The sequence below is a fragment of the Oryza glaberrima genome, chromosome 6, assembly GCF_000147395.1.
Source record: "Oryza glaberrima chromosome 6, OglaRS2, whole genome shotgun sequence".
Taxonomy (NCBI): Eukaryota; Viridiplantae; Streptophyta; class Magnoliopsida; order Poales; family Poaceae; genus Oryza; species Oryza glaberrima.
In genome coordinates this window covers 20,437,993-20,453,159 of record NC_068331.1, presented here as the reverse complement: position 1 = coordinate 20,453,159, position 15,167 = coordinate 20,437,993, and the positions used below count along the sequence as shown (strand labels likewise).

Sequence of the window (15,167 nt, the reverse complement as noted above, 5' to 3'; positions counted from 1 at the left end):
CTCCTCCGCCGCTTGCCCCTCGCCCGCTTCTCCTCACTTCCTCCCCGCTTCTCCTGCGCTGCTTCTCGAGAGTTCGAGTGAATGGTGAATAAGAAGATAAGGGAAAGGTGAAAAAAGAAAAATTAATATAAATGGATGGTAGTTGAAGTATACTATTAAAATATAAGAGAATAAGATATAGAGGATGTAATATGGATGATCTGTTGGAGTTGAGAGAAATATAAAGGAGGAATCTTTTTTAATGACCATCTAAATAGGCATATGGAGGATCGAATATGGATGAGCTGCTGAGGATGCTCTTAAAAAAAACAAAATTGGGCAAACAACAGGCTGAGATTAAGCCCACCGCTAATTTTACATGGGCAATAACTACGAATAAGTTCATTTCAGCTCCCTCATCTTGACGTCGAGTTTGAATCATGTCCACCAGTGCAAACACGGTCCCTAGGCGATTTTAATTGACGTGACGTCAACATGTCTGGTTTAACTTGGTCCTCATCCCACTGGATATTGACATGACATTAAAAGCAAAATTATAAAAGTTTAAGCAAAATATGTGGGGCCATATATCATCAGTCAAATAAAAAGATAAAAAACCCACATGTCAGTGGGAGATCCCACCTCCTTCACCTCCGGCCAGCGTGCCTCCATGCATCGCCTTCTCCCTCCATAGATGTGGGCGGTGGGCAGCAAGAGAGGAGTTGGACAACGGTGACCAGCCGGAGAGGGTCCGCCTTCTGCACCTTGCACTCGCCAGAGAACGAGATGGGGGCTGCATCAATCACCTCAGCGAACCGTTGCGTGAATTTCTCAAGCCATTTTTTGAACCATATATTTTATGAGATGGGGATCCATTTTTTTAGCCATATACCCACATAAATGTGTCCTTCACATATTTGTTTTATTATTTTCTCACTGGATTTGCACTGGCTTTAAATGTTGGGGGACGTTCAATACCCAGTTTAGTGGTTGAGGGATACAAATTAAACTCGACCCTATCTCGAGGGATATAAAGTGAACTTATTCCCCAAAAACTTTCGTCTTCCAACTGACGAGCCGAAGTTAGGCTGATCATCCAGAATGGACCTAATTAACGATCACCATCAGCAGAAAATGGGCCGTATTTGGACCATGACTTTAAAGAGGCCCACCATATAGAACGAAATTAGGCCCATAACCTTGCTAATTATTAATGGGTTTTGGCCCACTCTATTTCCAGTTTAGAGAGCCCAAATTAGGACAAGCCAGCGTCTCTCTCTCTCTCGTCTCTCCAATGGCGGCGGCGGCGGCGTCGTCGGAGTCAGCGGATGCCGCCGCCGCTGGGCCGTCGACGCTGAGCATCTACAAGGCGGCGCGGCGCATCAAGCGGCGGGAGAGCACGCTGTACAACGCGCTGCGGAGCGTGGCGGACGACGCGGCGTTCGTGGCGGAGATCGCGGCGCTGTGGCCGGCGCTGCCGCTGGTCGCCAACCTCCGCTGCGGGCTCTGGTACTTGCCGCCCCGCGCCGTCGCCGCCACCTGCTACTTCAAGTCCACCGATGGGCACGCGGGCAACTGGGCCTTCTCCACCGCCCGCCTCAACCTCCACCTCGCCCTCCTCGCTGGTCTGCTCCTGGTTCCCCCCCTTACTCATTGTTGAAGTATTTGGTCTAAACTATGCTATATGTTTAATCCAGGCGTCTAGAACTAGAGTTTAGCACTGCAATCCGTTTTACCTGTCGAAGCAGGTGGTATAATTAAATTGTTTGCTAATTCAGTTATTTCGAATAACCATGGTCACATAGTTCGAACATTTCAGTATATAATACTCCCTCCATTTCAAAATGTTTGACACCGTTGACTTTTTAGCATATGTTTGACCATTCGTCTTATTAAAAAAATTTGTGAAATATGTAAAACTATATGTGTACATGAAAGTATATTTAACAACGAATCAAATGATATGAAAAGAATAAATAATTACTTAAATTTTTTGAGTAAGACAAATGGTCAAACACGTACTAAAAAGTCAACGGTGTCAAACATTTTGAAACGGAGGGAGTAATATAATATCAGTGTGGCTGTGCGGATAATTCGAATTCTCAGAAGGTTGTGTAATATACAGCTTAATAATTCATGTTACTGTGATTTTTTTCAAGAATTTTCACTTGCTAAATATGATGCTTGATGAGTGCAAAATGCCTTTAACACAAGTAATTTGTTTTTGTCTATTTTTTCTCTGGGCAGGGGAGAGAGGAGGGTGCATAATTGTTGATTCAACAAGGAGAGGGAAACGTTTCCCTGACAGCATGTCAAAGACCATACCCATTTGGTGCTGTGTCCTCAACCGAGCAATTGAGAGGTATCGGCTGCAGACTAACAACAAGGTAAGTGGAGTGGATTTGGATGTGGTTGGTATATCGGCTTCCTATAGTTCTACTGGAACGGCATTATGTCACTCTACCCTTTCCCTTTGTGCACATTTACCTCATTTCAAGGCTTTTTATTGCTATAGTTTAATACTTAAATTTATACAGTAAATAACCCTTGTGCACATGTACCTCATTTCACGGCTTTCCATTGATATAGTTAAATTTGTACAGTAAAAATGCATAAGATGCCTGTTTTGGTAACTAGTAACTACTATCCTTAGAGTATGCCAAAATCTGGGCCCAAGTGATCACTATAGAGAACCAAAGGCAAACAACAGAAATAAGGCTGTTGAAATTCACAATGTGATTTATGTCTCCTGTTCTTCCTGTTATATGATCCTTTCTTCCTGTTCTTCTCTTTTGTCCCTTTGTTTGAATTTCAAACTTTCCATGTTCACCCATCCTCATGATATTTTGTAATTTTGCATGTTAGTCAGCTGCTGTAGCCAACAAAGACACTGAAAAGATCTCTGAATCATCAAACTGGGATAACTCAGTGCATCTTCCTGTATGGGTTCTAGAGACTGAGAAAAATGCTATAGAGGGGCGTATCGAGGAATGGACAACCCAATTTGAATCATGTGGTGCAGACATTCGTTCTCTTGCGTTAAGTTTGAAGAAACCACTACGTCCATTGTGGATATCACAAAGGACACGGATATGGTTAAATGAAGTTCCAGAGCTTGAATCATGGGATTTCACCCCTATCATATTAGTTTCAGCATCTGCATCTGGTGCAGTAGCTCCACAAAGGATGACTTCAGAGTTCAGCTGGCACTATATTCCTGGAGCTGGAGATGATGAAGAGAGTTGGGCACGTGGTCTCACTCCTACATTATTCTGGAAGCACTCATATGATCTGCTTGATGGTGGACCAGACCTTTGTAATCAGTTAGTTGCAGATATTGTTGAAAAAGATAGGGTCTATCGTGCACAGAGAGGCGAATATTCTCCCCAAATTACAGCTAAGCCTTTGAAGTGTTCAAGCCATGATGGTCCTTTCAGTAATGGTGATCATACAAGTATTGTGCAACCAATGGACTCGGATCCTCCTACCGTTACTGCTATGGACAAACAAAATTCCAGTGATGGCCATATACTCTTCTGGATTGGGACATCAAACCTTGCAGTGGCATCAACTCTCCAAGGTACAAAACATGATTATTTATACAGTTGCATATTTGTTTTATTATTGTTTGTGCTTTCTTGTCAATATCTTGTCATGTACTGCGTTGATCTGTTGATTTTTTTTTTTTGTTCTTTAGCGGGTCTGTTTATCATTCTTTTATGCATATCTCTGTATACTGCAAAAAAGTGTGCTAGCCTGTCTACAAGTTTTTGTATTATGTAGATGTGGATAGAATCATAGATATCAACTAGTTAGAACCTTCCTTTAATCAAATTTGTTGTTTCAAGATACATACAAAGTTTCATATGATGCAGGCGTACTGTTGATGATAGTTTTTTTTTTCTGTATGCATGATCTATGCAGTTGGAGATTCCTTAGCTGAAGTGGATTGTATACTGAACTGTGACAGCACATCAAATTTACCTTTGACTTCATCAGAGAATTCTTACCTTGAACTACCTATGGTGGTAAGTGAAATTTTTCTGACCATTTTAGTTTTCCCAGTATGTAAACATTGTCATCATTTTGTACTTTTATGCTATTAGGGATCAAAGGACGACCGGTTTTCGTTGATGAAAAACCTTCCAAAAGCAGTTAGCTTTGCAAACAGGAATTTGATAGCAGGGAAGAAGCTACTAATATGCTGTCAAAATGGTAAAGCTAGCACATTTCACTATCTGAAAAAGCTTACACATGCTTTCTTCATCATGCTGTAATAAGTAAAACCATAAGTTTGCCTGGCAGTTCTTTGTACAAGTGAGCCCTTCATTGTTGTTTTATTTCCCTTACAGGAGAGGATATAAGCATCTGTGTGGCCTTGGCGATAATTACACGATTATTTGATTGCGATGGTAAGCATATTTATACAACTTCTTTATTTTAGAAGATGACTTATCTTTCTATCAATTTTGCTTCTCATGAATTAAAAAGGTAATTTTGTGGTGTTGTGCCATTTTTATCAGTTTTCTACTCATCTTAAATCATGTCAAAACATAATAATGCTCTCGATATCAAATTATTTTTATAGAAGATTAGGTATGTTCCAACAATTTAATAATTTCACGACATCAAGTTTACGTATCTTTAATTAATTGCTCTTTGTTCCAAGGATTCTTTGATCATGGCAATTCATTTCTGAAAGGAGACGTCACGAAGTTGGAGATGAGGAAGAGGCTGGTTTTTGTTTGCAAATATGCTGTTAATGCAAGACCATCTAGAGGAAACTTGAAGCAGGTCTATGGTTTCCTTTGCAGCGAGAAGGAACAGTTTCTTGTTTGACGTAGTTTATTTACGTCTAGTCTTGTGGATCCTGATCAGTTGTTTCCTTTCCTATCCCCTGCAAGATGCATCTATGAGTTCCGATCAGTTAGGGAAGCTCTGGTTTCTGAGTTTTTCATGTCAACTGATGAACTGCTAGTGTATATGGGGAACCAATAGTCGCAAATTGCCCTTGGGATTTCACTGACAAACAACCTGGAGTTGATCTCATACCAGGTTAATCGACAAACTGGCACTGCTTATTAACCTGTTAATGATACGACGGTGGTTTCTGTAAAATCATCCCAGTGAGACGATTTGCAACAGTGGATGAGAACTTGCAGTATTATTAGGACAGTACCGTTCCTAATGTTCAAGCAACACACTTGCTCTCGTGTAACTAGAGACAACGTACTGTTATCTGGTGCCGACACTAAACAAGTACTACCTCCAAAAATAAGTGTAGCCGTGGATATCCATGCCTAATATTTGACCGTCTAACTTATTTAAAAAATTTGTGAAAAATTTAAAAATATTTAGTCACACATAAAGTACTATTCATGTTTTATCATCTAATAGCAATAAAAGTACTAATCATAAAATATTTTCAAATAAAACAAATGATCAAACATTGAATATGAATAGTACAAAACTGCACATATTTTGAGATGAAGTATTTCATATTCGTTTGTTTTACCGAACGGAAGTCGATTTAATTATTATAAACTAATCACGGTAACTTAATTGGTTGCAAGATACGACTTAATTGCAGTGCCTCGTACCCCAGCCACGCATTGCATTGTTGAAACAGGATAACCCAAATCTGAATTAGAAGACACAGAGAACATGCGCCGTGATTGAAGTACTATATATGCTAGAGTCCGACAAATTTCCTCAAAATCCAAGAACACTACGGATGCCTCAACATTGCAAGAACATAAGTGGCAAAAATTTTCTAGTTATAATTAAGCATTCAGCAATATTGCCACAAGGAGACAGCTCTAAACAAAGCAAGGTTTTGATAATGAACACATCAAGACTGCAAGATGAGTATCATCTCTCACTTCTTCTTCCCAGCATCTCCAGCCTTTGTCTACAAAAATTAGCAGATAATACGAAGTTAGGTCACGCACTGAAGTTGAAGCTAGCTAAGTACTATTGCACTATTGTTAACATAAATATTCAAAATGCTGGGTTGATACTTGGTACTGACCTTCTTCACACCACGGATCTTCTTTGCCCTGTTCTTCCTTTCCTTCATCTGCTTACGTGACTTCTCTACCTTAGTGGCAAGACCATTCTGTCGAGAATAACAAAAACATTAGTGATTCAAACATATTTATGACTCCACATACATCGGTGCATGTGCAGTTCCTATTTCACATGAATCAATCAATAATATGAAACAAGTAACCAAAGGTAATAATGTGTATTTTGTGTACCATAATGTAAATACAGTTCAAGCAAGTAACCAAAGCAACACTTCAGTACCAAGCAGGAGAAGTGCATATGCTGATAATGACTGTCACTAAAACTGGTTTTCCATACTAAAATATTTTGCGTTTTTACCATAGTATATTATTATCTTAAATCAATAGATAATCACCATGAGTGCTAATTTTCTTTTGTTTTGAGATAAAAAGTTTGTATCACCAGTGTGAATTCGAGATAGCATTAACGTCCAAAACAATAAGCCACACTATCCCAAGGGCTTCAACAAGCCCTTGGGATAGTGTGGCTTATTGTTTAATCACCTACAACAAATCACCTACTTACTCAAATTATAAGTATATTCAGCATGTAGAAACTACATATCACTAGATAAGCTAATCAGAAGTATCTCTTCTACAGCTTGTTCAGCTAATCATGTGATAATGACTTGCCTCGTTTTGCGTGCCATCAAAATTTCAAGCCAACACTCATTCCAAACTGAGCCTAGTGTTTTTGATGGCACACAAAACGAGACAAGCCATTGGCACATGATTAGTTGAATATTAATTGTTAAAAACTAGAAAAGAAGGATTTATTTGATTTTTGAAGAAACCTCTATATAGAGAACTTTTGCATGAAACACATTATTTAGCAGTTTGGGAAGCAATGCTCACAGAGGACGAGGAAGTAGCCGTTTCCCCTTGCTGTTTAGAACTCGCCCTAAGAATCTACTTGGGCCATCTACACAACTTTCAGGGAGTCGCGTCCATTTTCTATGCCACCCATTGGGTAGTCAAAAGGATTTGCCACCTTCTAGACCTAATTATCAATTACTCCCTCTGTTTCAAATTATAAGCCGTTTTGACTTTTTTCTAAGTCAAACTTCCTTAAGTTTACAACTTAAAGAAGTTTGACTTAGAAAAAAGTCAAAACGTCTTATAATATGAAACGAAGGGAGTAGTTCTAGAATGGGGCAAATTCCACAGTGCCAATCTAATCATGGATGATATCACCAATTATCCCAAATGAAATCCACGGAATGTTGTAGCTGATTTAGGGCCGGCTTGGTTCTCTACCATACCAAAATTTGCTAATGTCAGGTAATGGCACTACCAAATTTTGGTAGGGTAGAGATGGGATAGGTCTTATTGGTTTGCTACCAAAATTTTGGTATGCAACATAGGATCATGGGCATTCCCATAATTCTGGCAAGGTTGTCTGAAGAGTGTGGTTGCAACCAAATATGCCGCACCAAAATTTGGCATTCCAAAATTTTAGCAAGGAACAAACCAAAACGGCCCTCAGTTACACATTGATATACTTTTAAGTGTCAAAAGTAATGGATGATTTGAGGAATGGAGAATTCCTCCATTACTTTGACACTAAGATTCTCACTCAGCTATCACTTCACTTGCACTAAAATGTACTCTCTCCGTATTTTAATATATGACGCCGTTGACTTTTCTAATAACGTTTGACTATTCGTCTTATTCAATTTTTTTGTGCAATTATAAAAATATTTATGTCATGCTTATAGAATATTTGATGATAAATAAAGTCATAATAAAATAAATGATAACTACATAAATTTTTCGAATAAGACGAATAGTCAAACGTTGATAAAAAAGTCAACAGCGTCATACATTAAAATACGGAGGGAGTAATAACTGGCATGTAACCTTGGCTAAACTACCTGTGCAACTGCTAAACGAGACACGATTTGACTAATCACACCGAATTCCCAAACCTAACTTCACACGGAATGCCCAGAACACCTCTCGAAACAAACCAACCGTTTCCAACAGTAGCTGCACCTATTAACCACATCAGAAAACTAATCTAAACATCACACGAGACAACTTCCTAACTGCTTCTCACAAAATCCAAAGTAAAATAATCCTAAATGCTAGCAAACCAGCTTAGGCCTTGTTCGGTTACGTTTGGATTCAATCCGAGCCGGGAATGCCAAGTATAGTAAGAAATTTATGATCGATACAATGAGAGACCGTGATTTATTCCGGGCCGGGAACCAATTTACTCATGATAGGGGCAATAAGAGACTGGGATTAGTTCCACACCTCTTGTCTAGTGGATTGATTCCCGGTCTCTTATTGTCTCTATCACGAGTAAATTAGTTCCCGGCCCGGAATAAATCCCGGTCTCTCATTGTATCTATCATAAATTTCTTACTATACTTGTTATTCCCGGCCTGGATTGGATTAGCCCGGATTGAATCCAAGCCTAACCGAACAAGGCTTTACTGGTACAGTGTGCGCGCGTCAATTCGCGCATCAGGATAGGACACACAACCGAGCACTGAGGCGACCAACCACCATTCCGCTAGCTCAATCCCAAATTCAGAATGCAGAGTGATGGCACAAAGTTCTGAGCGATGAGTGCGTACCCTGATGAGCCTGTACTTGGGCTCGTACTTCTTGGCGGCGTCGAGGTTGTCGTAGATGAGGCCGAATCCGGTGGACTTGCCGCCTCCGAAGTGGGTGCGGAACTTGAACACGAAGATGCAGTTGGAGTCCTTCACCTCGTACAGCTTCGCCAGCTTCTCCTTCAGATCCGCCTGCACAACGCACACAATACAGCGGATCAGCCTCGCTCTCTCCCCCTCCCGTCATGCGGGCGAAACCCTAAACGAAACGCACCTTGGAGACGTTGGCGCGGCCCGGGTGGAGCACCTCGAGCACGAACTGCTTGCGGGAGAGGAGGCGGTTCGTCATGAACTTGCGGGTGCGGAGGGTCACCGCCGCGGCGGCCTTCGATTCCGACATGGTGTGACTGGCTGGCTGGCTCGCCGGCGGCTGCTGCTTGCGGCGGCGGCGGCGGAAGCGGCGGCGGCGCGGGGGAGAGAAGCGGAGGCAGGAGAGAGAGAGGGGAGAGGCGTCGTGAGCGTGTTTATGTAGTGAAACCCTAGCTAGGGGGGAGCTAGTCGTGTCGAGATTTGGGCCGAGATGGAATGGAGGAGGCCCAGTTCTGCTCTTCATGGGTCCTCATGAGTTTTACGGCTTTACATGGAATAAGTTCATCTGAGGTCCCTTAACTTAACTTGTCAACGAATCTGATTTTCGTCCTCCAACCGAAAAACTAGATACAACGGATCCCTCAACTGTCAAAACCAGTGCAGATGAGGTCCCTCAACAGTTTGTACGGCGGTTTTGGCTGACGTGGCGCCTACGTGGCTAATTTGACTCGGTCTCTATCTGATGTAGTACTGATGTGGCGCTTATGTGGCAATTCGATCTAAGAAAAACTATAAACCTTGTGGGACCCACATGTCAGTTTCACACCCAAATTAATTAAAAATGGTGGGACCTACGTGAACCCCACGTGTCATTCTCACCCCTCCTCTTCGTCCTCCTCCTCTCTCCCCTCTCCTCTGCACCATGCTCCTGCTCGGCCACGTCAGCCAAAACCGCTGGGGGACCTCATCTGCACTAGTTTTGACAGTTGAGGGACGCGTTGTATCTGGTTTTATGGTTGAAGGACGAAAATCGGATTCGTTCACAAGTTAAGGGACCTCGGATGAACTTATTCCGGTTTTAGATTGCATAGGCCCGGTTAATCAATTTAATTACTAAAAAGGTCCATTATTGGCCGGATACCATTGTACACCTCAACCGCAAAACCGAATATACCACCTTCTCGAACAATAAAACCTGTACAAAACAACTCTTCGAGGCATTTTTTGAAGGTGATTTGACTTACATAGCGTCCAGTCATTAAGGCATTGTTCGTTTTGGAGGGGATTGAGGGGGAATAATTCCATACCACAATAGGTACCTCCAATCCCTCCCTCAGGACTTGTTCGGTTTAGAGGGGATTGAAGAGAATTGGAGGGGATTGAGGGGGGATAATTCCACACCACAATAGGTGTGGAATAAATCCCCTCCAATCTCTCCCTCACAGGGATTAAAATAACAAGGCCTCATGGGGATAAACCAAACAACGCCTAAGAAAAATAGATGTAGGGCAAATTGCCCACATGTAACTGACAATGAAAAAAATTAAAAATAAAAATATGAGGTCCACATATCAACGCCTACTCTTAATTTCCCCTCTTTCTTTCGCCAACCAAGCTCAAACCTCACACAAATGGGTACAAGATCTCGGCACATGCCCGCTCGATGCTATCTCCCCTCAACGGGGCCGAGCGATGGCGATGATGGAGGAAGTTGAGGAGGCCATCGCCGCCACCTAGGTCATGTCATCTACATTCGGAGCATGCCACCCTCCCTGTGGCACCAATGACCTCCTCGTCTAGCTCCGACATCATCGTCTTCATGTCAGACTTGAGTGTTAGCCTAGTCCACAGGGTATATGACCTCGAGCTGTTCCGTCCCACTCCTTCCTCTCTAAGGGTCCCAACGAGTGACGTAGGTGGAGCTGCGCGTTAGATCTAGAAGCGAGTCTCCCACTTTACGGCGCGGTATAGCCATTGAGACAAGGTCAACGAGACTAGCACCCATGCGCATCTCCCTCGTTCTCATCCACCTCCTCTCTGCTATATGAAGGAAGGCGGCCACCAGCGTCATAGGATGGTAGCGCGATGTGGAGAGCTCTCCCTTGCCTCTGCATGGCCCTCGCCCTCCGTCTCTTCCCGCCTCTTCCGCCTCTACGCATAGCTCTAGTCTAGCGTGGCCAACGGTGGTCGCCACCGGAAAGGACGCGTTAGCATTAGGCCTCCATCTCGCATGTCGTCTCGGGTGGTGACGGGGGATTTGCAATTATAACACTGCAAACATTAACTTTTGCTATAATGACACTAGACCCACATTTCATAGACACAGATGGGTCCATTTGTCATTCACTCGAAGTGTCAAAACAGCGAAGCCCACATGTTTACAGTCTCAATATTGCAATTTTCTCGGTGGTGACAGGTGAAGACTTAGGCCATTCCCAACCCAAGACACTAGACATAGTTTCCATAAACTCCACATCATCAAAAACTAGTACTAGACACTATTATTTCAATGCAAACACTACTATTCCACACTTAAATTTAATGCTACTTATCTCACATGATGCCTTGGATATTGTGTAGAAACCACGTCTCATGCAAGACATTGTTTCCTTGTCTTTCTCATTTATTTACTTGCCACATCACTTTTTATCCTAGGTGGTAGTTTATTTAATGCTATGGACACTATTCTAGTCATTGGGTTGGGAATGGTCTTACAAGTGGACCCGAGGGGATCCGGATCCCCTATAGTTGAACTGCAAATGCATGGTGCTACAGTGTTTTGCAGTAGCATTTGAGCACTCAGATTAAAAACAAACGGCTCAGATCAGTCAAGTACTCTAGCATCAATATTTTAATTTTTTGTTTGTACTATCACATTTATACTGTAGAGGTTGATCGTAGCCCTAGGATTGTGAATGGATGGTGCAGATTTCTCCTAATTCAATTTACTGTAACACCTATGCCTTTTGTACTTTAATGTAGAGATTCCCAAGCCGACCCAAGGGCATTTGGATCTTTTTACCTTATCTTCCATGTCGGCAAGGTGTAAAACACAAGAGTGGTATCACGTGGAAAAAAAATACAAATAGTGGCACACAAGAAAGCATTGTTGATGATCGGGTGATAAATGAAAATGAAAATCCGAGAAAGTAACATTTGAGTACATGGTAACAAAATAATAAATTTTCCCGTTGAACCAAACAGTACCAAGTCTCTGCATGCAGAATAGTCTTCACCGATCTACTACAGCCCAAAACGCAGCGAATACGTCGCCGAAGGTTTCATTTTCCGTACTGATCATTACCTTACCTCTTTCTGCCATCATCATTTAATTTAATCTTGACTAGGTACGGCCGGTACTTTTATTTTTTTTACTAGGATGCTTAATTTGCCGGGCGCCAAGTCGAGGTCGAACTCACACGACATGGAATGCATTCATCAAATTGCATCGCATTTAGGTCGCGTCGTGGCCAGTCGATCGTCGATCGATGGCGACATTGGTGTTGAAACTTGAAAGCTCATCATGCATCATCGCTGCAAAAACAAGTAGTTCAGTATACAGTGGAGCGAAGACGAGTGGTTCAGTTCAATGGTTGTTAAGCTGCGACCTGAAGGCGACTTTTAATTCGCAGATTAAGAGAGAATTAATCGTCAGATCGCGGATGGCGCGAGCGAGCTGATTAAGCCACCAAACCCCCCCCCCCCCCCCCCCCCCCCAATCTCGCGTGCGCGTAATCGTCTTCAGTATAAACCTTGACCGGCCGTGTTGTGTTCTTTTGCTTGCTTAGTTAGCTTAGCTAGTAGCGGCTGTTTTGTTTTTAGTTTTATTTTTGGCAGCCATGACCCCCCATGAGTCGTCATGATTTAATCTAATTTCTCATTCTGCTCCTAATTAAAAAAGTAATTAAGGAGGAGAATGGTGATCGATGCTTTTTGTGGTGTGTTGTTCTGCGTGCATCATGTGAGTAATAGACGTAGTGGATGGAAATTTCTTTTAAGAGATATTTTTAGTTGGCTAAATCTTGTCCACATATTTTTATGTACAACATGAACGATTGGTCGACATGATTTTGCTTTAGTTGTAGATTTTTATAATGAGTGTTTTTTGAAACAATTACAGTTAGTGTTTTGAGTTTTCCATGATTAGAATAGACACAAACAGACTTGAATAACGTGTCTCCTTTAGTGCTGGAAAGCATTAGTCATTGCATCGTGAGTTCTAGATTGTATATGCTCTCTGTTGAGCGAATTATGTAATAAGTGACTATAACTTTATTGAAACAAAAATCAGAATAAATTTTATTGTGTGTTTATTGAAAAACCATCGCAGCCATGCAATCAATCAAGCAATATTTGACCATGTGTTTGTTTTTTACCCCAAATTGAGCTGACCAACCTCCTCTGTTTAAGAGCTACTGTTTGTGAATTGTGATTGCTCTGTTTTTATCATCATCATCATCGTTTTCTATTTACCAGTTGCGATGATTTCTTATCATCATTTTAGCTAGTATACATCATGCATCAGACCATTACATCGTCAGCGCTGTCAATTTCTTGTGTTTTGGCAGGAGCAGTTCATCTGCTCCCGTAGAAGATTAACCGATGGATTGGAGTTCAACTTGGGCCGAGTTTAGTTTTAAACTTTTTTTTTCAAACTTTTAACTTTTCCATCACATCAAAACTTTCCTACACACATAAACTTTCAATTTTTTCATCACATCGTTCCAATCTCAACCAAACTTCCAATTTTAGCCTTGATTTCGCAAGTCACTGTCACCAATACGTACGGTCATATGTAGTAGAATTTTCAGCTTTAGTTAGCCGCCACCTCAGCATCATATCGTCTCGAGTCAATTTTTGCCTGCTTGCTACTAGCTTGCTGATGCTTCTGAACTTCACTGTCCTTCAGTGAATCAGTACAGACAAGTACAACAAACTGCAGGTTCAAGTAGAAAGAGAGCATCGAGGAAAAGTACAACGTTTTGCTCCTTCGTCTGATGATACTCAGCTAATCATATCGGTCAGAGATAAAAGTCTGCTAATGCAAGTTGGTTTTGTGCCGCATGCATGATGGAGAAGTCCATTGACAAGTATGCACTCTTCAGAAACTGATCCATGCATCCTATAATTGCAAGAAGAAGAAAAAAAAATCAAGGATAGGACATTTCATTAATTAATGAAATACATAGGAGTAAGTCTATGATCACTCAACCAAGGATGCACACATAAAAAAAAAACTAATGCAACATGCAGCAATTTGCTCTCATGATCAAACACAATGTTCAAGATGACGTTTGTGTTCGCCGATATAAACCGATCCAACCAAATCAATCACAATCAGTGGCGGATTTTCACCACTTTCAACCGAGACAACTCTAAGACAACACTTTCAACAAAAAAATTGACAAATAAATGATGATATTATCAAATCTAGATAAACCCTAATAGAGTTTTCACTGCAAAGATTCTCCGCAAAATAGAGAATGACAGCTATTAGTTGGCTATACTATTAAACTTGCTCCAAGGGAATTTCTCTTGGGACAGTCCCACGACGGTCCAGGGAAAAACATACAACCTTATTTTACTGACATTTTGGTTAGTACTTAGTAATTAATGAACCCACAGCTCAATATTTAATTAAGTTTTGAAGTGTTTTGCATGGCAAATCTAACATTGCAAATTTTACTTGTCATCACCAAATTATTTAGAAAAAGAATTGTGATCAAAGCTGACACAACAAAGATGATATATAGGAAGTATGCATGATACTCCAAAAGTTTAAGACCGAAAGTTACTTCTACTATCTTAAAAGTTCTCAAAGTGGTCAGTGGCTCTGTGCTAAATCCTCCTGGGAAAAAGGCTGCTAATGGGAGACGGTTTCGTGCTGCTAGCATGAAAGCTCCAAAAGTCTAGTGACAAGTACACTTGAGAATCTGGTGCCATCCACTGATAATTACAAGCTCATATAAAGATGAATCCATGATTTTCAACTTTAGTTACACATAAGCTTGCACTCAACCAGGATTAACTTATTAACCGCATACACAATGCAACAAACTGATGGCTCCAACTGTGTGTTGGACCGGAGCCATTTGTCTGTCTGTTGCTGAAGCAGAGTGAAGCTGGGGATAAGTGTTTACACAGACAGTAACTTGCTGAAGCTGCAAACTGTTCTGGACCGTAGGAACCATTGCGTGTGGTGTGGTTTTGTCTCCCCTGTTCGTGCATGTTGTGGTAATTTTTTGCTGAACGGATTGATACTCAAGTAAGTTGCAATGGATGTGTGTATATATATGCTTATTTAATTTTAAGCTAAATGTATCTTATCTACACCTTATGGATCTATCGTGTTGTGGCACTTTGAAGGAGCTCCCATGTTAATCATATGGATCATAGTAATATTAATATGACAGTAGAACGTGTTGGAAGTCCATGTCAAATATATATATTTTTCTCTTTTTAGTTT

General features: G+C 41.3%; 2 protein-coding genes across 3 annotated transcripts; one reads left to right on the top strand and one right to left on the bottom strand.

The window, feature by feature from the left end:
- The first annotated feature begins 1,236 nt into the window (after positions 1 to 1,236).
- On the top strand, positions 1,237 to 5,097 carry LOC127776525 (tRNA A64-2'-O-ribosylphosphate transferase). Of its 2 annotated transcripts, none has more exons than XM_052302932.1 (7): positions 1,237 to 1,604; positions 2,227 to 2,366; positions 2,845 to 3,559; positions 3,904 to 4,007; positions 4,086 to 4,194; positions 4,332 to 4,391; positions 4,685 to 5,097. In XM_052302932.1, exons 1-7 carry the CDS (start codon positions 1,274 to 1,276, stop codon positions 4,816 to 4,818), a joined length of 1,593 nt encoding a protein of 530 aa, XP_052158892.1. In that variant the 5' UTR covers positions 1,237 to 1,273; the 3' UTR covers positions 4,819 to 5,097. The 2 variants fall into 2 exon arrangements, with proteins under 2 accessions (XP_052158892.1, XP_052158891.1); XM_052302931.1 differs by having other exon boundaries at positions 4,649 to 5,097.
- Positions 5,098 to 5,596: 499 nt separating this feature from the next.
- LOC127776526 (40S ribosomal protein S24-1) lies at positions 5,597 to 9,115 on the bottom strand. The gene is made up of 4 exons (XM_052302933.1): positions 8,886 to 9,115; positions 8,633 to 8,803; positions 6,011 to 6,097; positions 5,597 to 5,890 (listed from the first exon to the last, which is right to left on the bottom strand). The coding sequence occupies exons 1-4, from the start codon at positions 9,009 to 9,011 to the stop codon at positions 5,858 to 5,860; spliced, it is 417 nt and encodes a 138-aa protein (XP_052158893.1). The 5' UTR covers positions 9,012 to 9,115; the 3' UTR covers positions 5,597 to 5,857.
- Between the last annotated feature and the right edge of the window lie 6,052 nt (positions 9,116 to 15,167).